Below are 26,598 nucleotides of genomic sequence, written 5' to 3' on the forward strand. Positions count from 1 at the left end.
CAAATGAAACAAACAACAACCAAAAAAATAGATTGGTGGATAAAAGAAGTGTCAAAAAGTGCTATGATGAAAATAATTTTTTTTGGTAGTGTTTCTGGATGTTGCATGATTATTATGTTACCATCTCTGACAATATTTTCCATGTTTATTTTACTAGTTAAAATATTATAGCATAATTGAAACCAGCCACACTTGAGGTCTGTAGAAATATTTTCGCTTAAGGCAGAGCTAGATTTGATGGCAGTAGAATTAAGAGAGGTATGATGGCAAGCATATTTTACAGATGTTCAAGTTTGGTTCAGGTGCTCAAGTTTCAATTTAGATTCTGTGGCACTTTATTTTTATGGAGAGAATAAATAGCTCATTAACTTGCAGCACACAACAATTAAGCACTGGAAAGGACTCACAATTTGCCTAACTCCCTGAGTTCAGAACATCTGTTAGGGTCAGAAGCAAGCTGAGGTTTTCTTAAAACTCTTTTTTTTAAACTCTTTTTTCAGAAAGAGTATGTCAAAGATGGTGATTCAATTTCCTTTGAAAAAAACAATTATTAAAATTCCATCTACAATGAGATATATAACCACTGCCTTTTGTAAGCAGGTAGACAATCCTGATCCAATTTCTCAGACATTTTTTCATTTACTTCAGACCCACTAAACAGAGCTATTGGTAACTTCCCAAACAGCCTTGACAGCAAATTCTAGTTCAAAATAGATTCACAGAAGTTCCAGCCACTAAAATTCTGTCAAGGATATTAAGCTCAGAAAATTGCAACCACAGAATTAACTGACTCACCCGCTGATTTAAAGTATTAGCTATGCAATTTGAATTACCTTTTCAATGGAGATTTGTATCTGGCAATATGGATGAGCATGCATAATTTGTAACATTCCCATAGAGGTGATATTGTTTCTTCCCAGGTAGCTCAGAGTGGTCTGGTAGCCTGGTTAGTTACTATGTAAAAAATTTGTTTTGGGTGGTTTTGCACATGCCCCGAGAGGCATGCAGGTTATGTTGCTTTGGTGGTTACAAGTAAAATATTATGCGTTAATTTAAAAAAGGTTAAGTAACCTTACAAAAGTCACAGATCAGCTAATGCTGGCTGTACCCTGAAATTACCCTGTAGATATCTCCCAAGTATTAGAGAGTGGGATATGGTTGGATGAGAGCTAGTACAGCCTCAGGAGAGATTATGAGGGTAGACAGGAAAAGACAGTGTATAGGATTTTCTGTGTATTTACAGTAATTATCCTGCAGCCCCTTTGGGCCTCCCAAAAGATTTGTAAAGATTTGTGCCCCCCAGGGAAGGAAAAAAAAATATAAGCTAAGACACAATTTAGACCTAGGTTTGATACTTTGAAAATGAGTAGTGAAAAAGATACTTATAGAAGACTTAAGACAACTTGGACTTGCTAATACTGAAAAGCTTTTCCTGGATTAGGTAGTAAATGAAGAAAAGAGGTGAGGACGGGATCTAAGTACCTAAATTTTCTAGTAACACTTATGCCAAGAGAGTGCTTGGGGTTTTCATGTTAATCTGAGCCCATACTTTCCCTTGGAGGGGATGCCAGAGTAGGAACATAAGCATGAGTACTGTCAAGTAAGAATAAAGTATTAGTGGTTTAATAATCTGAAAGACAATGTAACTGTTCTACAAGGGGAGTAGCTGTGTCAAGTGTTGGTGCCAGTCACAGGGCAGAAGTAATTAGAAGGTGAGCAGGGATAACAAACTAGTTTAATACACTTGCCCTGTGTCACAGGGTGGTGTTGGAATGTACTGCCTTTTAAATGACAGCAGCGTTCTGGAGGTGTCATTAAGAAATGAAGGAATTAACTCAGGGGTGAAATCAGAATGTAAGAACCTCTCAGAAAGGGGCCTTCATATATCAAGACTTTGCCTGAGCACAGAATTGTTGCCACAGCCTCCCTGTTCCCTCATCTAGCAGCTGCCTGATACTGCTTCAGAACTCTTCAGAAATTTACTTGGTCTCATATATTGCAATAACAAAATACAAGGGTTTTTTGGTACTTATAAACCTTAATTAAATCTGAGGCTATTGGAAAGGGGACAGATTATTTTTGAAAGTGCTTTTACATTTATTTTCTCAAAACAGTGTGTAGTATAAAATTGTTTCTGTATTATGTCTGACCACAGTCATATACAATTCAAAAGTTTCCTATTGAGGTGTGATTCCGTTCTTGACTTATTTTTACTGACCTTCTTTTATTATCAATGAAGTTAAATACAAAGTGTGAAGTATTTCATTGAATGATCATTAGGAAGAGCCTGCAAAGCCTATGGGGAAAAGAAACATCTCAATACTCATTGATTTTAAGTAATAAATCTTAAACATACAATTCATCAATTATTGACTAGTACTAAATTAAAAATTAGTAATCTTCATAATGGTCCTATTTAATTAGCATCTAAATCATGAAAGAAAGTGTATGTTGTACTCCCTTGAGAAGGAAAAACAACAAAAATATGTTAGTGGTAAAATGTAGTATCTATTCTAGTCTGCACCTATTCTGTAGTATCTATCTATGAGAACATTCTCAGTATCATTTCAGATCAAAGTTCAGGGTTCTTACTGCTGTTTCCATATTTGTTCAGTGAATGTGTGAAGGGGTGAAGTTTGCTAGGAAAGCAAGAGGGTGGTGATACAACAAGCTATTACAAGACAAACTGAGTTACAGATTTGCATCATTAATGTTGCTGAAGTATATGGGCTCACCTCATCTTAGTTATGAGATAATATGAAATTATCTATTCCTCAATGAAACATGTATGTCATATAATCATAGAATAGCTTAGATTGGAAGGGACTTTAATGATGATCTTGTTCCAACCCCTCTGCCATGGGCAGGGACAATTTCCAGTAGACCAGATTGCCCAGAGCTCCATCCAACTGCTCTTGAACACTTCCATGGGTGGGGCATCCACAGCTTCTTTGTGAAACCTGTTCCAGTGCCTCATCACCCTCACAAGGAAGAATTTCTTCCTAATATCTCCTCTAGACCTAATGTCTTTTAGTTTCTAGTTTTTATCCACTTCCCCTTGACCTATGTCAAAAGTCTTCATGCCCTTGCAAAAAGTCTCTATCTTTCTGGAATGTTCCCTCAGGCTCCTGGAAAGCCTCAATTAAGTCACCCTGAAACTTTCTTGTACTTCCTTCTTTGTGTTTATGATAGTGTGACAACACATGTGTTGGAATAAGTGGAGTGGCTGTTTTGCATATCTAATAAGTGATGCATTTGTACTTGTAGCTGCACCTGTACTCTGAAGGCATCCTTACCATGAGAATCTGCTCCAAAGACCTTCAACGTTTAATTTTGTTTCTGAGACATCATCACCCCAAAATGTTTCCATCACTTTCAAAATGAATTATGATTTGTAGCATGAATAGCAATTATAGTCTATAAATTTCTTTCTTAATAATGACTGTCAGTGGGTGAAATATCTTCAGGAAGAATGCATTTTGCTAAGTATTTTTCCTTGAACAAAACGCGTGTTCCCAAAACGTGCCGCAATCCGTATGAGGGCGCGCCATCTTGTGGTGTAATTTATACTGTCCTGAGAAACCGCGGTGCCTTTGCTACAGTAAAACAAGAAATCGATGGGGAGGGACACCTGGCTCGTGTATAACTAATGAAGTGTTTTTGAGGTTGGTAAAAGTGTCCAGTAACCTCCTATTTTAAATATGTTAAGCCTAGCTCGAGAAACTTGTGGACTTATTCTGATCCCTACATGAGGTTTACTCCTCATACAGAATCACAGAATGGGTCAGGTTGGAAGGGACTACAGTGGCTCATCTGGTCTAATCCCTCTGCTTAAACAGGGTCATTCTAAAGCAAATAGCACAGGATTGTGTCCAGACAGCTCTTGAATATCTCTGGGAGGGAGATTCCAAAATGTCTCTGGAAAATCTGTTACCCTGCACACTCACCCACACAGTAAAGTTCTTCCTCATACTCAGGTGGAAAATCAGCTCTATCATGCACTTTTAAAAACAACTGTTTAATGTCTTCAGAACCTGCCTAATGAGAATAACCAAATACATCTAAAGTAACACTGAGAAATTTTCAAGGCAGGTCAGTGTGTTATTTGGCTTGCTTCGAGAGGAAATAAAACATAAGTGGGTTTGAGGCTGAACTCAATATCTCAGTAGAGATTTTAAATGCAGATTATTTAAATGGGAACTAATACAACAAGTATTTTCAGCCTTGTGAGGGAAAGTGCAAAGCCCTGCCCCAGGACAGTGACAACCCCCAGGCCCCAGTGTATGCTGAGGGATGAGCAGCTGGACAGGGGGTGCTCAGAGCAGGACCATGAGCCAGAAACGTGCCCTTGTGACAAGGACCCCTAATGCCAGGCTTGGATTAGGGCTTAATGCCCTAACAGTGTTGCCAGCAGCTTGAGGAAGGTGATTGCTCCCTTCTGCTCAGCACTGGTAGGGGCACACCTGCACTACAGTGTCCAGTCTTGGGGGATTTCATCAACTCATGTAAAAATTTGTGTGCAGTATGTAAAGATGATGGAGTCAGGCTCTTTTAAACAGTGCTCGGTGGCAAGATCGGAGGCAATGAGCACAAACCAAAACACAGCATGCTCCCTTTGAATATCAGGAAACTTTTTACTCTGAGGGGGACTGAGCACTGGCACAGGCTGCCTGCAGAGGCTGTGGAGTCCTCATTGTTGGAGATATTCAAAAGCTCTCCAAACACGGCCCTGGGCAACTGGCTGTAAGTGGCCCTTCTTGAGCAGGGGTTTGTGCAAGAGGACTTCCAGAGGCCCCTCACAACCTCAGCCAGTCTGTGACTTTGTAACTCTGTGAAATAAATGTTTAAATATTTCATTTTTGGAAGTATTAATAAATTTTTGAGAAGGTGTGATTCATTTCCAAAAGGAAAATCGCTCTGTACTTCTACGTCTGTGACTTTTGAGGATTGTTGTCCTGGGTTTTAAATTCACGAGCTTGTGTCTTATTCAGAAAAAAAAAAAGTATGTTCTCAGATCTGATCATGTATAGAAAATACAGAATAAAATCCACTGTATGGATCATGTGAAATTAAATATTTTAAAAATATTTTAAAATATCTAGGTATTTCTAAATAATAGGTCACTATATATGCAATAGTAAAAAGAGGATATTTGATATGTTTTTCCAGGTCATTGTCTTGAAAGGGCCATATAGTTTATGCCATAAATCACATATTGATCTCTTTAAGATCTGTTACTTCTTTTTCCTATGATTCTCAGGTCATATTGCCTGGCTGTTACTTTCCTTTTTAATTGCTTGTTGCACACCTGGTATGGCACGTTTGCAGTTTTCATGCTCTGGGAACTGCGTACCTCATCATGGAAACATTTGCTACTGCAGTAGTTTCATGACATTGTTGCTTGTGAATATATCTGAACAAGGGCAGAGGTACCAGCTGTGCTTTGCTTTAGGGAAGACAAGATGGTACAGATCTGCTGGAGCAACAGCTGTCACAAATAGCAAAGATCTGAGAGTTCTGCAGGTTCTGTGAAGGCTCACTCAAGATTTCTGCTAAGGCTTCTCTCGTGCTCTTGTTTCATTTGACTGTTCCTTTGAGAAATTTCCATTCTATAAAGCTCCAAGCTACAGGCTTGCTGTACTGAATTACTTGCAACTGATAATGGAAACACTTCATTTGTGAGTATGTCAAAGTTGTTGTTTGGCGTCCCGTGGACACGATAAGCAAATTGAGAGGCATGAACTGACGTCACCTTTTGTGGGCAGGGAGCGACAAACATCTGAGTTGTCTCCTAAAGACAGGGCTGTTACTGACTGTGCTCTTTATAAGAGCATTAACACTGCTGTAATCAGATTAGGAGAACTCAGAGTGTTCTCAAATGACTTCTTATCTGCTAACTTCAAGTTTTCTATCAAGGAGTACATAGGAGGTGCTCAGAGACCTATAAAATTTCCATGAGGCTATTTTGCTGCAAGTGAAACTCTTTGCCTTTTTGATAATAAGTTCAGCAGAACTATTTTGGAGTGGTTGTACTTATTTCAATAGGCATTTATCAAGATAACATTCCCCGACTTTCAGAACAAGGGTTTTTTTTCAGAGCTAGAGCCCATATAACAATCAAAGGCACTCTACTCAAAGGCACTCTACTCCTTTTCTCTCTTGCTTTCACTCCTGAAATACTTAATGGTAGTGCATGGTAACTACTGCTTCGGGTTTAATCCTTTTTTCCAATGGTGTTGTCTGTTCCTCTTTTGACTTTAAATAATTTAAATTCAAAAATATAATAAAAATTACTTCACAGTCTCTGAAAAAAGATAAGTTTATTTTCTTTTTTGAACAAAATATCTACAATGACATGGGTGACACCATAAATTTCACATTTTAAAGACTTCTGACTGCAGAGAATGTCAGTTTAAGTGCAATATGATACTGTAATACAATAAAAAGGAATCTAATAAAATCCATGCACAACACATTTATAGATTTTTACAAAAAAGGAAGTACTTTGAGATGAAATTGCTGTCAGAGAGAACTCACAGGAGAATATTTTGAAAAGTCACAGACAAGTTATTAATACACTATCATATAAATTTTTATTTTTTTCTCGCTGTAGCCTTTAAAAAGCCAGGATCACTAACACACAAAATACCATATATTATGTTAAACCTTTATGTCAAAAGCTTATGGCACAATTTCTTTTTATACAGCTCACAATTCCACATTCATGGAATATCAGTAGCTACTTGAGTCCATTTCATCTGTTAATATCACTCTGATGTACATTAAAATACAAACATAAGAAATGTTTCTTGCATATTTCACAGAGATGAAAGTGAAGAAGTGCAGTAATATTCAAGAATGTAAAGAAGACAGGATGAGCCAACACTTTTTCTGGCATTAATCTACTGCTTCTAGCCATCTAACCTGCTTCCACAAGCCTTCCAAACTGATAGTACTTCAGTAATTACTGTAGATTATTGTTGCCTGAAGACACCTTTTCTGTAACCACTCCAAAACAGAACACCCATTTTATTACTAACAGGTAGGCTGGTTTGAGACTTATATTTTTCTTCTTAGTTGTTTCAAAAGGAAAAAAGCTGTGAAATCGGATATTGTACTCATCTAAATAACCACATGATTGTGCAGTAAGATGTGGATAAATTTATTTTACTACCTCACAGGGTTACTGTATGTATTACTAGCTCATTCAGCAGTTTCACATTTTAAGGCCAAATTCTATTCTGTTGGATTAGATTAATTTCTATGATAGTTCAAATGAGAGTAGAAGCTGGACGAAAAGTGTATCTTTTGCAACCAATCATGTCAGCTTAGGCTGGGAATGGTATAAATAAATTCATTTCCTTCTACTATAAAATTATTGCTGAAAATAATACTTTTTCTTTTTCTAAGGTCTTAACCTTAGACTTTTTATCTTTCCCTACTGTTAAAAAATATAAGGTTTTGTACAGTTTATTATATTCTCTCTTTATCTACACTATCAGTCTACAGTTCTGTAAGGGGTTATACACAAAGTGGAAGCAATATCTCACTCCTTAAAGTGCACATTTAATCACCTAAATATTTCTGTCTAGTGAGTAAACAGAATCATCTCTCACACATCACAAATGATTCTTTATAAAGCAGATTTTGGAAGGAACGATAAGAAAAGGAATCCAAAGAAACCTAATGTATGAAAAATAATTAAATCTTAAGTAAATGCTCTATTCCTCCTGAATTGCACTAACCTGTTTAAACAATACTGCTTGCTGTCAAAAGTCCTTGAAAGTAAAATGTACTTTATTTTGGTGTTAAAATAGCTGAGTTCTAAGTAGTACAATATTAGTATTCCTAATTCCCTTACATCTTCACATAATTTATCAGCATTATAGAGAAAAAAACATCCCTCTAACCATGCAAGCCTATTGTGTTGATATTTGAATCTAGTTTTAAAAATAAAATGCATTTTGCTATTTGCAATTTAAGTAGGAGTTTGGCACAGTGATAGTGGAATATTTCTACTGCACCTCTAAGGGGCTTTTCTTCTCCTCTCTCAAGGTGCTGAAGTTTTTTGCCTTCTGAGGGGTGACACGGATTGGGCACATCTCTCTTTAGTGCACAATGAAAAGACAGTCATGTGAGAGGGATTCCAGGCTCTGCTTTGGGCTTTCTTACTCCCTGTGGCTCCTGTTCTGCTATGCACAGCCCAGACTTTTCATCCTGTACCTTCCTGTTTGCTTCTCTTTCTATCAAGAAAGAGGATGTTGTGGAAGTCAATCTGCGCAGGTAGAAATCACTGTCACAAAACAGCATAAACTTTGCAGCAGATGAAATAAATTGTTTCCCCCTGCAGTTACTACTTCTACCTGAGCAAATGTTCCTATGGAGACATGGCAGGTCTGGGAAAAATACTAAGGGTGCTTGACCTCTTTTTTCCCCTCATGGTAACTGTGTCAGCTCCTCAGTAGCTCTGTTACTGGGCTATTCCTCCAGATCCTACAGTGTCTCTGTTCTCATTGTCTTACAATGTCCTTCTAGTGCCAGTATTTGATTTTCAAAGCATAGGGCTGGTCCAAAAAAACGTGACCTGAGAAGTACAGGGTCTACTCCTATGTTGAATGATGACTTGGGACGAAGCTGCATTATGCTGTCACACAGGGATTGTGCTTATGAGAAGCTGTCTGTGGCTTGCCAAGGACTCGTTCTCAGCAGAGCCCAGGTCCAGTGATAGTTAAGTGCGGTAGCTATCACTTCTGCCTAATGAATGGGGTCTTTTTTATATGTAGGAGGAAGCCTGATAAGTACCATTTACCTCAAGCATTATCTCTGTGATGAGTGTTTTTCTGCATTTCCCATCTCTTGATGGGAGGGCAACAAAAATGCTGCAGTCTGGTAAGTACTGCAGAGTACCTTTCAATTCTTGCATCTTAACATCATTTCCTGATGCTTCATGATACAGTTGCAAAAATGTCATCTCACAGTAATCTTAGCTGATGTTAGTAGCTGTTGATTCCAGCTTTGCAGAGAGGGCTGGCATGCCTGCTGGCAGTTTTGGACTATTCCTGTAGTAAGTGGTGAATAGCAGGCATTTGTGCCTTGAGGTTTCTTATCATCTCAGATGACATTTCTCTTTCTCTACCACGTGACTTTATACTAAGTAATTTAGGAATAATCTAAATGAAGCTTAAATTTAAAGTTATTATTTCTTTTGAAAAACACATTAGTGGACTACAGAGGCTTATGTTACCTTGGTAAATGTTATGATTCCATTAAAAAAGTCTACAAAACCATCAGCTCTAGAGAGAACAGATTTTGGTTCCATTGTATTAAAATAGAATCACATGCCAAATATTATGTGCATTTGAAAACAACCCTTAAACAAAATACAGTTGATTTTGCTGATAACAGAAACATGTTAACAACCCTTTCCATAAAATATAACTAACCCTAACTTTGAGAGAGTTGAATATCAGTCATAAATTTGTGATACCCCCTCACACCTTCATAAGCGAATAAGATTTTTGGAACATGCACAGAAAGAAACGAATAAAAAAGCAGACACAGTATCAGAAAAAAAGAAAGCAAAAAGTGAATTGAAATAATTTTAGATTATTAAATGAAGCAAAATATAAAACCATAATAGTTTTAAAATAAAGGTGGAGTATATATATATATATGTGTAAATATGTTCTTTCTGACACAATTTAACAAAATATGAGAGCTACTATTATAGAATCTCTCTAAGTAATCCTGGGAGAAAAACAATAACAAACCAAACCAAACCTAAGGTTGCTATGTTACAAGCCCCAGAACAGAGTTACATTGCTTCTGTTACTTCATATGCACCATGCCTTTGGCAGTGCACCAGATGTTCGCCTCCAGCCCATTCTGCCTTTGTATACACATTCTGATCATCAAAGAAGCACAATTTTTAAACATGTCCAAAATAAAAATATTTTGCAATGAGAAGCAGCCTCACTGACTGGACTTAGAGTATCTAATAACTAAATGTTATATTTCCACATCATAGCATGGTTTTGTTTTGCCAATAGATTGACAAAAGTAAATATTCTTGCCTGGACACTATGCCATAAATGTGTTCTATGGTGTTACAATTCAAAGAAGCAACTAACATGGCTTATTTAAACCCAAACAGGGAAGATCTAAGAGTTTTAATAGTTGTTCTCCTATTTATTAATGTGAAATCCAGTAAAGTAAAAGACCATCCAGGTCTTCCTCTTTTTTGTTTTAGAAGAGCTGTGTGTTTTTCCAAAGCTTTGAAGTGCTTCTTAACCAGTATCTAAGTCACATTAGCAAACTTCAAGGAATGAGTCAGAAAATTTGACACATTCATAAATTAAACTTCCTGGAATTATGTAATATATAGGAGATGAATGTGCATAAGCATAACTGTATTCACCCTCCAAATGCTTCAGTGAAACAGTTGACTCTGCTTTCAGTTTTGGTCCAAGATCTCTTTGCATTGAATCAAAATGAAGCACGTAAAATTTTGATGTAATTTGTCTATTTCACAAGCTGTATCAGTTTTATGAATTGAGGAAAAAAAAACTCCTTAAAATATAAAAAAAAGATTAAAGAATATGCTTCAATTATCAAAGAATAGGAAATTAAAAGAAAAAACATCCTTTGCAGGAATCAATACTTTAGAAATTTTAGTATATTTCTCATATGAAATGTAGACTGTTAGGCTGTATACCTTGAGCTGAGATTATTTCAACGTACACCTTCCAGGGGAACAGTAATATGAAGTACATTGAATAAATTAAATGACTTAAAACGGTTAAATATGTTCACTGTAAAACCACCAGTACTGTCCTTAAGACTACATCAAGTCCTTTAAGCTGTTTTCTCCAATCTGTAATTTGTCATTATTTTGTAAAATTAAAAGAAAACTTACAAACAAACACTAGTTTATTCTGTAATACTGTGGGATTTACCTAGAGTATTCTGGAAACATTTTTAAAATTAAAAATACACCAGAATTTAAAAAATTTAAGGACCATCAAAGAGTACTGTACAATTATACCACTATGTAACAATATGTATAAATACTTGGCAGTAAAGCTTCAGTAGAGAGTGATTTTCAATGAAAAAGTTGTTAATATTTAGTTTGACAAGGAAAGTTTGCAATAGCAGATGTATCTTCTCTGGGTTTCATTCTTCCATCCCACTGTAGCTGGTCATTGCAGGCCATGCAGGATCCTTTTTCTTCCCCTCATTGTTTTTAACTCTTCCAATCACTCGTCTGATGTGCATTTCTAACAAAAAGCCTCCTGCTGAGTGTGACAGCCAGATCTTTATGTACTGCAAGCCTCAATCTTGTTACTGGTGAATGTCCTCATGCCTGATGATTTTGTAGATTACCCAATAAAAAATGTTGAAAATCAGAAAGGCTAATGGGAAACAAGCTCTGGATATTGTGTCTATCTTCTTGGCCCGGTCAATGAATACCTTCCTCATCTCATCAGGGCTTTTTGGTACAGGTTGAACAGGATTATTTGGCCCCTTTTGTGTTATTCCGTCTTTTGCTGGCACACATGGGCCCACTCCGTATGCTGTAATGCTAAACTGACTGTCACGTGTATCATCATCCTGTTGGAAAAAAGAAGAAGAGAAGAGAGAAAAAGAGCAAGAAGTGTTTGTTTTTTTTTTAATTATTGTTTACAGAAATCTCACCTGCTGCTAAATACCAGTTGCACCATTACCTCATTGACTTCTTGAATCCACACCTTATCTTAACTTGTTGAAATTTCATCCAAAATATTTCAGCCAAAAATATTGCTGGATTGTTAACAAGCACAGAATTTTTCTGTTTGTTTAGATTCTGTAATCTAGTTAGAGAAATGAGAAAGCCTAGTAAACTAGTAGCAATTGGGGACACAACTTCTGATTTGGTTTAAGTTTCCCCATTTACAGTAAATATGTCCAGTCTTCAAAAGGACAAATTTCACACTGCTGTTTTAGAAAACATCTATTAAGTCTGTACATTGCCTCACGACCCAGGATCCTGGCCTCTAGGGATGCTCATCATAAAATCACTAATGATATGCGCATTCATTATATTAGTGAGAATTCTGCCTATTTGGCCACTGTATATTTAATTAATCTTATCTGTATGCTTAATTTCTGCTGTTCCCTGTGAATGCATCAAATAAAAAGAATAGTAGGCAAAGTGTCTTAGTTTAAAATAAAGGAAATGAAAGCTACAGGCCAGATTTTTCTTCTGACTCATTCTTTTGTCAATTGAGGGGAAAACTGGCAAAGACATTCCGGATTAGAGAACTGTAAAAGAAAGCGATTCTTAATCACATGGCACAGAAACAGAAGATGTTTTGAAGATACACATATTTTCATAGCATACAATTTAAAAATGTATCTTGTGCCTGGAGACATCTTTTTTACTTCTCTGTACCTAGGTGTCCTCAAGTAATAAAAAAGGCACATATGCAGACAAATAAATGATACATAATCTGTGAAGTCAGGGCTGGATTTGGTTCTGAAATATATTCCAGTGTACTCCTTCTTTATGTAAACTATTCAAGAATAATTATGTGATTTTGATGGCATTCACCATTTTTCAATAGTAATTTTAAATTCAGGAATCTCTATTTTTCATGTCTAATTTTAGCCTCTTTGCTTTAGGATTTTACACTTTTATGAAATATAGAAATTATTACATTAATTCTTAAATAAGTATTTTGAAAAATGGTTTTTATAACTATTATAAAAACAGTTGAGCAGCTGTCAATTTTTCTTTTGTAGGAGAATTTTTGTTTTTTTAAAGCTTTTCCTAGCTGAAATTAAAATAAATCCAAAAAATATTTACTTGCCCAAGCAAGTCAAATAATTACTATCTCAATTCAATAGTTAGAAGCATTTTTTGTTTTTCTTTAATCTCTTACTTTATAAAAATGCAATTTCTCAATGAGCACAAATTAAATCCAAAGTTGCAAATTTTTCATTTTGAAAATGTCTGACATTTTGAAAATCTGAAAAAACTTTTTAATGAAGAGTTAATTTTAAAAATTTAAAAGTTTCATGAAATAATTGGTAATTACTTTGTTTAAAAAAAAACGACTTTTATTATCAATATTAATTGAATATTTTAGCTACAAAAGAATGCAGATAAATTACCACATTTGAAGTGAACTACTTGGCCATCAGCATGACCATCCAGCAGAGCTGTAGATATCAGCCTACTGAAATACTTCATATATGTAAATTGAATAAATCGTGAGAGTGATAAAGTTCACTGAAAATGCTATATCTAAAATCTATATTAGAATTTGCCTTTAAAAAATAAAAAAAAAAGAAAAATTAACATGAAAGAAAAGGAGGAGGAAAAATCACTGACTGACTTTACTATGAAAATGAAAAACAGAAATACAAAATGATAGGATCATTATTTGATGACGTGATAAACCGAGATTTAATTACGGCAATAGTGTTCCTCTCCTGTCAGCTAAGAATGGAAAATAACATCTTTAATATAGTTGTATTCTATAATAGTTGTAGTCTTGTGTTGCAGTTAAGAGAAATATTAAGTTAGAAATGCATGTACTGTGAGAATTTACTATAAACTTGCTATTTAAATACCTTCATGTGTACTGCGCAGGCTGAGTAAGATAATATAATGATGCTTTTGACTACCAGATTTCAGCTGTGCATGTTTTCATGGCACATATATTAAGACTTTATTGTCTTTGTTTCAGGTTTACCTGAATGGAATGATCCCCTAGAATGTTTTAAAGGCCAGGTCTCTCCTTACTTTTGTGCTTGCAGACCTCCTGTAATTCATCTGCAAGCAGTCTGGCTGGAAATGCTCTTTGTAGTTGAACTGATGTGAAGCTCCTTGTAGGAGTCCAGCATTTCTGCCCAGTGTCTGTTGGATGGTGTCTCCACGAAGACATGCAGGATGGCTGGAGCCATCCAAATCATGCCCAAGTGCTAGGGCTGGTGGATGTGCAGGAAAGGACCTTCTGGAGCATACTGAGAGCCACCAGAATTCCTTTGAGGGGCAGCAGCTTGTACATTCAGAATGGGGTTCTGCAAGTTTTTGAGCAGATCCATAATGCAGAAAGATCACTAGGTTAGCTTCAGATTCATATCGGAGGGTGCTTGTGCACAGGAGGAAAGATGCAGTTGCTGTTGTTATCAATACTAGCTTTGAGTGCCTTTTTAAAGGCATTTATGTCCGTGACACCCCTTTTCTTTTTTTTACTATTGATTGACTTGGCAAAAATCCCTCTTTTTGACTAGAAATATGTCTCAGAATGCATGTGTCTGAGTCTACAGATGTAGAAATCATCTGAAGGACAATACCCTGTATGACCCAGTTGAGAGCCTTTACAGTGAATCTTCCTGAAAAAGTCCTGCTTATTGGCTGAATGAATAGAATTATTTTCTTAAGTAATAAGGAAGCTTTTGTTTCTTTTGCGACTTTTTAGTGCATTATCACTACAGAAAGCTATATATTATAGATTTTTGATAGAACTTAAAAAACCTTATTATGAATGAACTTTGATTTGAATACATTTTCCACCAGTTCAGCTACAGAATTAACAACTTGAAAGTTGTTCTGCATGTAGTTACATTTAAATGCTTTATAATTTCTATTAAATTAATGTAATTAAGGAATGGAAAAAATTTAGATAAGTTTTATTTGGAAAGCTGGAGTTCTTTGGTGGTCTGACAAAAATAATTTCAATCCATTTACTTCTGTATCAGTGTTGTTGTACAAAATACTTAGCTATAAATTAAAAGAAAACTGTGAGTCTTGTGGTCTTTTGACTGTGGTGTTTTCAGTTAGTGTGCTTAGTAATACATTTATCTTGAGAAATAACATGTATATAAGGGCTGAAAATAACTCCATAGCTGTTTGATTGGAAAGTGTCGTAACAACTCAAAAACTTAACTTGAAGCCTTGACTTTGGTAATTTGAACACTCTCTTTTTTATTGATCAGTTTTGAGAAGACAAGTGGTATTAAGTTGTTTTGCACTACAAACAGTGCAGAAAATTAGCCCTATGTTTTGATCCAGATTTAAACAGATCAAAATGGATTATAAAATTAACAAGACAGTACCTTTATTAACATTTCACGTCATCACATACAGGTAGCAATGAAGGTATATGAAGTTCACATGGGAAGATGTTATTGAAGACAAAAGGACAGGGCCTCTGTTAATGGTTGGATAGCACAGTATGACAAATGGGACATCTTCTCAATAGTTTACCCTTAAATTTGTACTGTAGATTTGAGGCAAAGTCCCGTCTATACGTCCTGCACTTCTCAAGCCATTGCTATGCTGTAATGATTCACTGATTTCATTTCCATCAAGAACTCCCTCAAAATACTTTCATCAAAATGGATGGTTGACCAAAAAGAAAACAAAAGAAAAAAGGTGTGATTACCATTAAAGACAATCTAGTTTGCATGTCTATTTTCCTCTCTAAAGATATGGTGATCTTTAGATTTTGAAAATAGAACTAATAGACTGAATATTCCCAAAACCTAAATAAATTAACAGCTAACCTAAAATCAAATTATTATTCAGTATATGAACACAGTTAATATTTTGCCCATACAATGTAAATGCAACTAAGAAAAAACAATGATCATAGGTGTGTTTCAGTATCCCGGTATGACTTCTTTTTCTGCCTTTTTTTTCTTTTGTCTTTTAGGAAGGAAATGAATATTTAACATTCATTCTGAAGGAGTGGTAACATAATATTTCTGAATAGTTCTTTTCACTGGCCAGGTTTTTTTTGTCAAAGAACTGTGTCTCATATACTAAGAGTCAGATGAAGTCTCAAACTGGGAACCAAAAGTCCCTTGTTCTCAGGATTTGTTACGCCATTTGTGTAATCATAAAGACATTATAGACTTTAAAAAAAATCTCCTATACCTACTGTGATGCTTGTTGGAAAAAAGCATTGAGTAGGTTGCACATTATGTTGCAACAACAGTTTTAATTTGTAAATGAATTTATAACATAACCCCAGACACCTCAAAATTTTTGCTAGTTCTGTGCAAACTGGGTTGGGCCTCTGAAAAGAAATTTGTCTTCAAATAATTTGGAATCACTGAATGAAGTCCATACTTACAATCATAAAAACAGTAGCCAGAGGGTGCAATGGTACCTAAGAATTGCCTTTGATGATGCTGCTATTGTTGTCTGGGAAGGGAGTCCCAAATGAACCAGATGGTATGTAAAAAAGGCAGTGACTATAAGTGGAAAAAGCATAAGGAAAATGGGAAAGATAGATGAACTCTAGATGCCAAAATGTCTTATTGCAGTTCTGTACAGAACTGCAATTTTCATAATAATAGAATTTACTGCAGCGGTCTTATCCGAATTCAAGCATATGCTTCTTAAAAGAGAGGTTCCAGCTCTCCTGTGTCTTCAGAAGGACATAACCCACAGTTTAAATTAATTTTAAAAATATTCCAAACTATGAAAACATGAAAATTTGTTTGAATGTATGTTTAGAAATAAAATTGAATGCAATGAGTCGAACAAAGCATTTGAAAAATACAGGAGAATCAGTAAGTATGACATTTAGCCAGAGAGAACCAGCTTTGTATTAGTTGGAAAGCCAATGTCCCTGCAGGGTGTTTCTCTGGAAAAAGACCCAGAAGATATAGAAGATCAAAATCATGATATGGGTCAATAACATGATGTTGTTTAAAAGGCAAATTGTAAACCAGATTGGGTAAAAAACTGTATAACTTGCTCACTTGATACTTTGGCTGCTTTCAACTGTTATGCAATAGGTTTCATGTTGATCATGTTGCAAACATAGTTTTGAGGAATTATATGGACTAATTAGGAGAATTTCCAGGGAAGGTGAATGAGAAAAAAACAAAACAAAACAAAACCCCCAAACCCAATGCAAACTAAAACAAAAAATTTTGTCTACTGGGAATATTTATAGAAAAGACTGAATGGAAATGTGCAAATGGTGACATGAAGGAATAAAGCAATCTGGTTTCTGTGTCTTTTCTAGACAAGCTATGACAGGCCAAAAAAACACATTAGAAAAAAAATCTTTTTAAACAATTGGAATAGATTTCAAGGGACCTTGGTGAATTTTTTTTTGGCTAGGATGAATTAGGTATGAATGATCTTAACTTAAGTCAGCAAAATGGATCCACTTACCTCCCAAAGACACTGAAATTCAATCATAGAGCTTTTACCTTTTTTACTTGGTAAAAATATTTCTTGCAACAAGCATATCTTACTAATTACAAAGAAAATAAACTTTGGAAATTCTTCAGCTGCCCTACACATACCTGAAATGAAACATTTTTTTGCACTTTTGCAACATGTCAAATCACTAGAAGTTTTGCTGTACCCTTGTAGATAAAATGCCAGTGGCAAAAAAAATAAAATCTGTATTCAACACTTAGACTTCACCTGGTAAAAAAAAACTGAGCTTAGGAAAATGTTCCAAGATGGTAAGCATACAGAATGAAAAAGTCTTATAAGTTATCCTATCTGCTTTATTTCTCTAAAAGTTTTGGACATAAATACTGAATACAATATTGTTTTTCTCTTTGCCAAGGAAGACGGAAGCCACTGAAGTTTACATGCAGCCTTTTTACATAAACTCTTTTCACCTCTTGACTTTATGGTCAAATGAACATTTCTTAATACATGGCAGTTTTCAAAGTCAATAAAATCTAATCCCTGAGAGCCAGTGGCTGTTTGACCTAGTCCAAAGGAATAACAAACATACAAAACTTTGTAAGTTTGAGCTCTAGTAACTGACTTTAAAAAAGACAAAAACCAAGTTACTTTGAGTTATGATCCTAGGGCCTGCATTTTATGTTATAAATTGTGGTGAATAAATAATAGCATTTGTGGTAAGGAAGGCAAGTTTTTAACTACAGTTTTCAATCTGTAAGACTCATGTATAATTTGTATAACAGAGGGTTTAGGATGTGATCCAAATTTCTTTTTAAGAGATAAAATCTCCATGCTGTAATGTTTCAAGTCCTATATACATGTTGTGCAAGGAAAGGTTTCATAAAACATTGAGAAAGAGAGAAACAATTAGCTGAGCTGTCTCTAGAGTTTGAGAAGCTGCATTCTCAATGGTTAACTCTGTCCAGGAGCTCTAACTCTACATGGAATTAGAGTGAGTCAAAAAACATTTAGTTAAATTAATATTTTCTGAAAAATTACTATTTTCCTAAAATCATAACCTTGTACAAGAACAAAGAATATTGAAGTAAATTTAGACTGAGAAGCTTGTCTCATATAGGTGAAACAAGTGAAACATATAGGTACAGGGAGAAGGGAAATCCCTATACCCCCAAATATATTTAATACCCTCACCTGAAGTACATTGTGGAGAAAAGCATTGAAATTAACATCTCCATCCTTCAGAATCAAAGCAAAGTACTTGATACTTTATTGTGCACTCCAAAGTCTCTAATCCTAGCTCTGCAATTTTATGAGAATTTAGCAGGCAATCTACCTGAAGCTAAAGACTGTCTAGCAAAGTGTAAAATTAGAATAAGGATTTTTAAGTGTGAATTCAAGAATACTATGATCCAGAAAAACACTTAAGCCAATGTGGTTATTCAAGCACAAACCTATTTTCTTTAAAAGTCCTTTTACTCTTAGAAGTCCTTTTTATATTGTGGTTCCTCTTTCACATACCTCTAGGCTGAAATTTAATTGACTGTGATTGCTGAATGAGTGTCTTTGGTGAATTTGGAGTCTTACTAAGAGGGAGCTGAAAAGAAATTTGGTTTGATTCTAAAGAAGGAAGATACTTCCTGCCCGTTCCTAATCCTGTGGTCATAATAATTGACCTGCATTTAAGAGAGATATCACTGAAGTTGAAACTGGTAAATTTGCTTGAGATCCAGAAGAAACAATAATACATGGTGAGAAAGATGAATGGACTAAAAGTATAGTGACATAATATATCACTTACCACAGCTGTTTGATACATAATTCACTTGTGATTTACCTACCCCCATCCAGTAATTCCTGTCTGCCCCACCCCATTCTTCCCATTCCAAACTTTAGGACAGCTTTCAGAGAGCTGCCATATTCCAAGAAAAAACACCTTGTAACAAAAGTGCTGTTTTTTCTGCTACTGTCAGCAGGAAGAAAGAAGCACATTTTTCACGGGATCAAACGCTGAACGCAGGTACTTGCAGTCTGAATCATCCTCTAGTCTACAGTACATGAGTTTCTCTGCTCAGCTGAAAAAGTCTGGGACTCACCACACAGGGACAGGCAAATGTATGAAAATGTCATTTTCACCTGACTGTCTGGCCTGCCTTTTATCACTGAGTCTTACTAACAGAGACTGATTAGGTAGGCTTTACAGCAGTGCAGAATTTCTAAGCAAGAGGGAAACTTGTAACATATCTTCTCCTGCTGATGTAAGCAGTAGACTGAGCCTTCAGCAATGAAAAATGGTTGAACTGAATCATTTAGCTATGGTCAGACTTTCATCCACTAGTAATATTCTAGATAGTGACTGATAGTGACAGGCATTACATTGGTGGTGGTGGTGGGGGGGTGTGCTCATTTAATAAGTAGACTGGAAAACTACTTACACTTTGTAAAATCTGAAGAAGGAGTTACACATTGTAAGAAATGTTCCTTATTGCTTAACTACAGATTTCAGAATTCAAACTTGTAACCTCAGCTGTCTGGCTTTCCATGCTGGTAGTGAGTTATTTTACTGGTAGTCTGTTTAGCTCCAGCTCTAATATAAATATTAATAACTATTACTATAATTAAGTTTCTTACCAATAATATGAACAACTAAAACAAAATGACTGGACAGGAGAAAAAAACCCCAAACTTACCAGCATTTTAAAGTAAAATGTTTGTTCTTCTACCAATAATGTTATTTGAATTAGTACTTTGTGTATTAAAAAATATTTGCATGAAACACAGCTGTTAAGGCTTTGAATTGAGTATTAGAATGAAATGGGGAAACAACATTTGTTGAATCTCACAGTAGTAAAAACTGCCTCAAATACCAGTAACTTTCATTCACAGAGGTATAATCTAACTCTTCCAACAGAGTGAAATTCATGCTTGTGCAGATGGCTCCCACATGGCCCGTGCCTCATTTAAATCCCTCTTAATCCCTCTTCCGAGAATTCAAGTTGGATTTATGCAATTCATAGTCCTTGTAGTGACCTTCTGCCTAAAGTGAATTTTATGCTGTGCTGCCATTTTATTTCTATTGCCACTTCAAGCTGCAGTGTGTTGACCAAATTAACCCTGTATCCCGGCACAACTCAGTCAGACCCTTAAAAAGCTGAGAACACTGTTACTTTTACCTTGCTCTTCTTCCTCTTGCGTCGGAAGCGCAGGAGTTCTTTATGCTGCCTCGACACAAAGTTTACAGCTGCATACTCCAGAAGGGCAGAAAACACAAAGAGCAGACACACCGCCATCCAGATGTCAATGGCTTTGACGTATGACACCTATGAGAGGAGACAGGAGAAGCCTGAGCATGGTAAAATGTTCCACAGATGTAAAGTTTAGTACTTCAGATGTCAGGAGGAAGTGCATTAATATCTCCATATCCCAGCAATACTTTTATTGAAAAAAACTTTTCATGAAAGTTAGACAGTAATAAGAAAAACAATTCAATCTATAAATATACAGTTTTTGTTTAAAAAATGTATTCTTTTACAAAATGTGTTTAAATCATTAACAGATCCTTATAGTGTATTACATCATGAATGAAATAATCCTCAAACACGTGCTCTTCCTTCATTTGTCCCACTAAGATCTGTGAATGACACTAAGGAACTGAAAAATAGCTTGTAGTGGGACCAGCTGGAATTCCTGTATTAAAATGGATGTGGCTGAAAGCTCCTGGAATAAAAATTAGGTAGAAGAAAGGAGATAGGTAAAGGAGGTAGGTCTGATGAGTTCATTCTTTGCTAATATAGGCACAGGAAATCAAATGTATAGTTTCAAATTAGTCCTGTAGTTTTGTCACAGTGAAAGTACTAAAAATCAGATACAGGTCAGAGCTCATTGCAATTCCGTATTGTCAAGACCAGATGCAGGACATGATCCGAACCTACTCTGTCTTTGCAGAGTTACAAGAGCTTTTTTATATTAGCAAACAGCTAACTTCAGGCCTCAAAATATGAAAAAATAATCTACAGCTCTCTGTTAGCCTCTTACATTGCTGTTTTTTTGTTTTTAGAGCATTCTGTTTTATCTGTTGATGCTAACTTCAGATACATCTAGCTTCACATATTTGGGACACAAAGCATGCTCAAATCTGTTGGGGTATCTGTTTTACTTAAAAAAAAAAGTTAATTTGACAAAAATATCATGTTAAAACTAATACAGAATTGAAATTTGTTTATTTTTATTGTATAAATTTTATTTCTATTAGCTGCAATGGCACATGAAGATGGTCAAGGAGTAAGCCTTAAAATGAAATTGAAAATAAATAAAGCAATTACAACTAAGAAAACAGAAATAAATAATCACAGAAATAAAATATAAGTAATTTTCATTGTGTTGAGAATAACTTTGTGTAATTGTTTGGAGCTGTTAAGGTTCACATTTTTCTACATGTTAATGTAAATGTGTTTGTAACTAGTGAGCTAATTCATAATTTAGGAAGTTTTGAGAGAATTGAGAATCTATGGTGAGAATCTATGGTAAGAATCTATGGCCTTTAGAATTTCAATCATATCTTCTAGCATGTCACCAGATACTGGGATGTGAAAAAGTACCAGCCTGTCAATTGTTAAGCAGGGTTTATATAAAACTGAGTAATGTTTTCATTACTTGTTAAGGTTTATGGAATTAACTAGATACGTGGCTGGCTGTATGGTAGAGACAGGGGAGAAATAGGATATATTTGACTGGAGAATCAAAACACCCCTACGTATTTCAAAATTATTTATCTGGTTTGGGAATGTTGGATGTTAAAATTAAAACACATAAGGTTTAATGAAAGTGTTTGCCAAACAACATTATGATTAATATAATACAAACAAAGGAAATTTAGCCTACCTTTGGAAGAGATGCTCGTGAACCTGAGCTTTGTGTTGTCATGGTCAGTACAGTAGTTATGCCTAAAGCCACTCTGGCTGGAGCTGCATCCATATTGATCCAAAATGACACCCAGGAGAGAATCACGATCAAGAGGCTGGGTATGTACATCTGGATGAGATAGTAACCCATCTGCCTCTCCAGGTGGAACCGGACTTCAATACATGTGAACTTCCCTTTTTACAACAAAGAGGAAATATTAAAGAGAAATATAATGCTTTTACAGTCAACTTCTAGTGAACACTCTTAAAGAATTTATGTTATGTCAAATATATTTGTTCACTAGAAAAAGATTTATGTTTTCAATTACCCACAGTGACTTGTAATAAAGAAAGTCCCCAATATAACAGGAGTACACATTGGAAAGAAAAGGGGCAAAATATCTGAAAAATTAAGACTTCGATAAGGTCTGAAATTCTTATTTTCTTATAAAAACCCCCATTATTCATTTTAACAATAGGAAATTTCCTCTGTAAGATCACACTTTTTTGTGACTTATGATTTGGAAATATTTCTGTGCGCAAGGAAAATGCTTGCTTCTCCATTGTATAATATCTCTTTTATGCATGGTTCAATTTTAAACTTAATCTTATTTTTATTAAAAATTGGGAAAATATAGTGATATCAGCATGGGCATTAGGGTATCAATAGGAGGATCTGCTAAATCTCTCCCTGTGTCCCCATTCAAACGGTTTCAGCTCATAAGAGAAATTATCAAGATTCAAACACTGACTGAAGACTAGAAAGGCCAGAGATTAGGAAGCTTTAGGAAGGAGATTAAATGACCTGTTTTATCTAGGTACTAAACATTAAGCAACTTTTACTGACTTATTCAAACCAGAAAAAAAAATCTATTGGTAGCTCATAAAAATTTCATAAATCCATATTTTTAGATTAGCCAGATTGTTGTGGGGTTCAGTTTTTTTTCCACCCTGCAAGCTGTAGATTATTTCACAGATCTTGATCCAGCCTCATTAGATTTTTTGATTCTGCCCAATGGCCATATCAGTCACATAAGGATGGTGCTGAAGGCAATGCTGTTACTGCAAGTGGTGTATACATAAAACAGTTTCTCACAGCAACAAATACCCATAACTCAAATTTCTTCCTTATTTTGAGTGAAAAATTTTCCTAATTCTAAATTCAATAAGGAAGGCTATATTGTTATATATTTCTTAAGTGTTATGAAGCTCTTTGGTTATGTTTTCCACTCATTTTTGATAGATATTCTCCTAATCAATTTCTAGTTGCCAAAATGCCATTTTATACAATTTTTTTCCATATTAATAGAGATTTGATATTTATCAGATTAAAAAAAATATGTCATGGATTTATAAGCTTATACTATACTAATATATTATGTTTTTTGCTGTGACAATAGTGTTAGGCATACAGAAATGAACTTCAGATAAAGTCAAACAAATATCCTTTATTCTAGGGATATTAAATGCTCTTAAACTTCATTATTTTCATAACAGTTCTTTTAACAGGACACTATTTTTTCCATGATGCCACAATTTTATTCTTCTGAGGCACTAAAAAAAGTTAGAAAGACATTAGCTATGATGTTTAATTTCAAGGTTACATTCTGTATCTCAAGAGTTTTATATCTGCAAGCTCAATTGTTAGTTCCATTCCTAATTGCCAGCATTTTCTGAATCCTATCTACACTCCCAAAATCTGTGTCCTAGATCCTGGCTCAACCATCTGCTACGACAGCTTCATGACTGATTTCTGCCCCAGTCATGGGATGAAATCCTGTCTTAAAAAAGTGAATGGGATTTTGGTGTTTAGTTGAGGAAAGGCCAAGATATTCCCCTACATTTCTCTTCCACGGTCTTCAAAAGGACACCAATGCAATCTAGTGTTTCACTCAGCAGTTCAGTATACCCCACATAACCAGAAGTTCTGCACTGACTGGCCTTTGTTGGAATCATATTCTTCAAACTGGTTCTTACCCTGAGGATTTCTTTTTTTGTGTCATTCATTCTGTTAATTCAGCAGCCTTGGACAGCAGCAGTCTCTGTCTCATACATCACAGAAAGGTGAGGAGGGACAGAAATGCATCAGCCCAATCTAGGTCTAAGCAAAGCCATTTTATTTGGCATCATATCAGTAAGAATTGTTCAGCATGCAATATTTTCTCCTTATAGGGTCCTATAATCTCCTTTCAAATCAAACTAGGAGCACCAGACTGCATAATATATGCATATGCATATATGAAGTGTCAATAAACAATAGCTACTGTTTGTATGCTGTTTTTTTCCCATCCACAGAAATGTGGGATGAGAGATCTGAGTTTCTTTCCTGAGGACTCCATTTGATTTGAACTATTATAGACCACTCAGCACAAAAATTCTGTGGTCCTAAACAGTGAACAGCAAATAATATAGTAGTTCTAATATGGATTATTTTCTGTGATTGCAAATTTGACAGATCCAATTGAACTTAGGAAGAAGAGAAGAATAATTGTAAGCAACATACTCCTAAGAAAAATAAAGAGATTTGTAATGAAAGAAGTGCAAATGGCATATATTGTACCACAGGGAAGGAGAGAAAAAGTGGGGTTAATGAAGAGGCCAGAACTAGAACTAAATGATGTGTCAGAGGAATTATACAAAAGCATTTTTTGCTTGGTTTAGTACTTTTGTAAATATACTGGCCAAGGAAAAAAGCCCTCAAAATCTGTAACACCAAGACCAAACAAAAAATTGAAAAAAGAAAAAAAAGAAAGTGAAATCTGTCTCAAAGTAGAAAAATACCATTGTTTAGCTCCACAACATGTGTGATCTAGAGTCCTGCCTTTGTCTTAGACCCAGAGAGTTGATGGGCTTGCCGGGCATACTTCCAATGATTCCTAGTCAAGCCTACTGTGTTCCTCTCTTCCAGTACAGCACTGAAAAATTAATATATAGCATCTTCTCAGGAAGACTGGTGGCTACCCAGCTACCCTTCTCTGCTCCACCACCGAGTGTTGGAGAAAGGCTGCACATGGCAGTCTCAGCACTTCACTTGCAGCAGTTGCTGGTCTAAGTGTGAAAGAGTTGATGTTAGCCTTTGCCCTTCCTGACTGAAATCAGAACCACCTGCATAAACCTGGCCAATGAAGCTGAGTGAAAAAAGAAAACACTTGCACTAGCAGATGTGAGCTCCAGCCAGCAGAGGCTGTGCTGTTTTTTCCCACCTGAGGCAGCATCCAGCTGTGGGCCTCCTTTCTCTTCCTGTATTCCATTTCAAACTCAAAGCATGTTTTCTGTGGTTTGATCTATTTGACTGGATGCTTGAATGGATCAGAAGAGAGATACCCATAAACTCATCTCAGCTGGAGAGTGAGATAGACAAGCAACTAAGAGCATTGGTCTAGAAATTCATTTGCAGTACATGAAAGGTAAGATCCAGTTTATTTTGATATGCACTGTGAATGTCCCAGAGAGTGCCTAGCAGGAGAACAGGAATCCCTTCTGGTATTGTGGCTTTGCTGAGGCTGAGCAACAAATTAAAATGTGATGGTAGTTTCAGATTAAAGCTAATTATAAGTGTGCACACAATCCATAAAAGGGGTTTTTGTAAAGTAAAGGAAAGAAAAACTATGCAGGGCTTACCAAAATAAATATTTTTTTCTTTAATTGAGGTTACATTGTTTGTAAGTCTAGCCTAACCAGGGATTTAAGTGTATGAAAGGCCCCAAAAGTGCTGACTTGAAGAGCATTGCACCTATGCATGTGAAGCACATATAGTGGAGTATATGCACGTGATGGTGCATTTTTATCTTTTACCCATATTCTTTGGTAACAACGTTAGAGCTGCTGAACTGGCAAGAATTCCATGCAATGTCCATGCTGAAAACATTAGTGTAGTGGAAAAATAAAATTGTAGTCAGTCTATATGATTTTTCTTTTCCCCAGAAAGCATAAATTGCTTTTCTTTGGAGTCAGTATCTAGATCACACACTATTTTTGTTGTTTCTTCCATGGCCAACCCAAGAAGAGCATTTTTTTACTGCAGGTCATCTTCACACTACATAGCCTCCTCTGATTGTGGTATGTGCTGTTTAAAAAATGGGCTATGCAGGCAGCAGTATGCTTGTGTCATTAAAAGGTACTGTCAGTAGTGGGGAATGTGCAAGAAAAATCAAACATAAGTTGTAAATTCAAGCCATAAAGAGTCTTCTTTTATTGTTTCATCTGTCACAAACTGTCCCAGAGGTAAAAGTTGGTAGGAGTTAAAAGTATTTGTTTCCTTTTAGCAGCCCTTAAGGTGTCTTTGGGGAAAGATTTTCTTTCTGTACCCCTACAATGTCATAAACATGTTATGATTCCCACGAAGGCTGAGTAGCTGTTTCTGAAGCTATACAGAAAGTTTTAATAAGGGAGAACTACTTCAGAATTCTGAGTCAAGGAAATAGTGTGCCTGAGAAATAATTAAGAAAGGAGTAACAATTATTAAATTACTATAAAATTAAAAATTAATAGTATAATAAAATATGAAATTAATAAGCATAAACGAATGAG

The 26,598-nt window shown here is 35.6% G+C and overlaps 1 protein-coding gene across 3 annotated transcripts in view; it reads right to left on the reverse strand.

Annotated features, from left to right (window-relative positions):
- Positions 1–6,301: 6,301 nt before the first annotated feature.
- Positions 6,302–26,598, reverse strand: part of GLRA3 (glycine receptor alpha 3) — an 86,055-nt gene continuing 65,758 nt past the window's right edge. For 2 of the 3 annotated variants that reach the window (XM_036382235.1, XM_036382237.1), the window contains 4 exons: positions 22,049–22,263; positions 20,341–20,487; positions 15,254–15,373; positions 6,302–11,610 (listed from right to left, as the gene is read on the reverse strand). In XM_036382235.1, coding sequence (XP_036238128.1) covers positions 11,341–11,610; positions 15,254–15,373; positions 20,341–20,487; positions 22,049–22,263 — 752 coding nt within the window. In that variant the 3' untranslated portion in view covers positions 6,302–11,340. The remainder of the gene's footprint in view (positions 11,611–15,253; positions 15,374–20,340; positions 20,488–22,048; positions 22,264–26,598) is intronic. The other variant, XM_036382236.1, reaches the window with a different exon arrangement.

Source organism: Molothrus ater, chromosome 4 (assembly GCF_012460135.2).
Source record: "Molothrus ater isolate BHLD 08-10-18 breed brown headed cowbird chromosome 4, BPBGC_Mater_1.1, whole genome shotgun sequence".
NCBI classification, from domain to species: Eukaryota; Metazoa; Chordata; class Aves; order Passeriformes; family Icteridae; genus Molothrus; species Molothrus ater.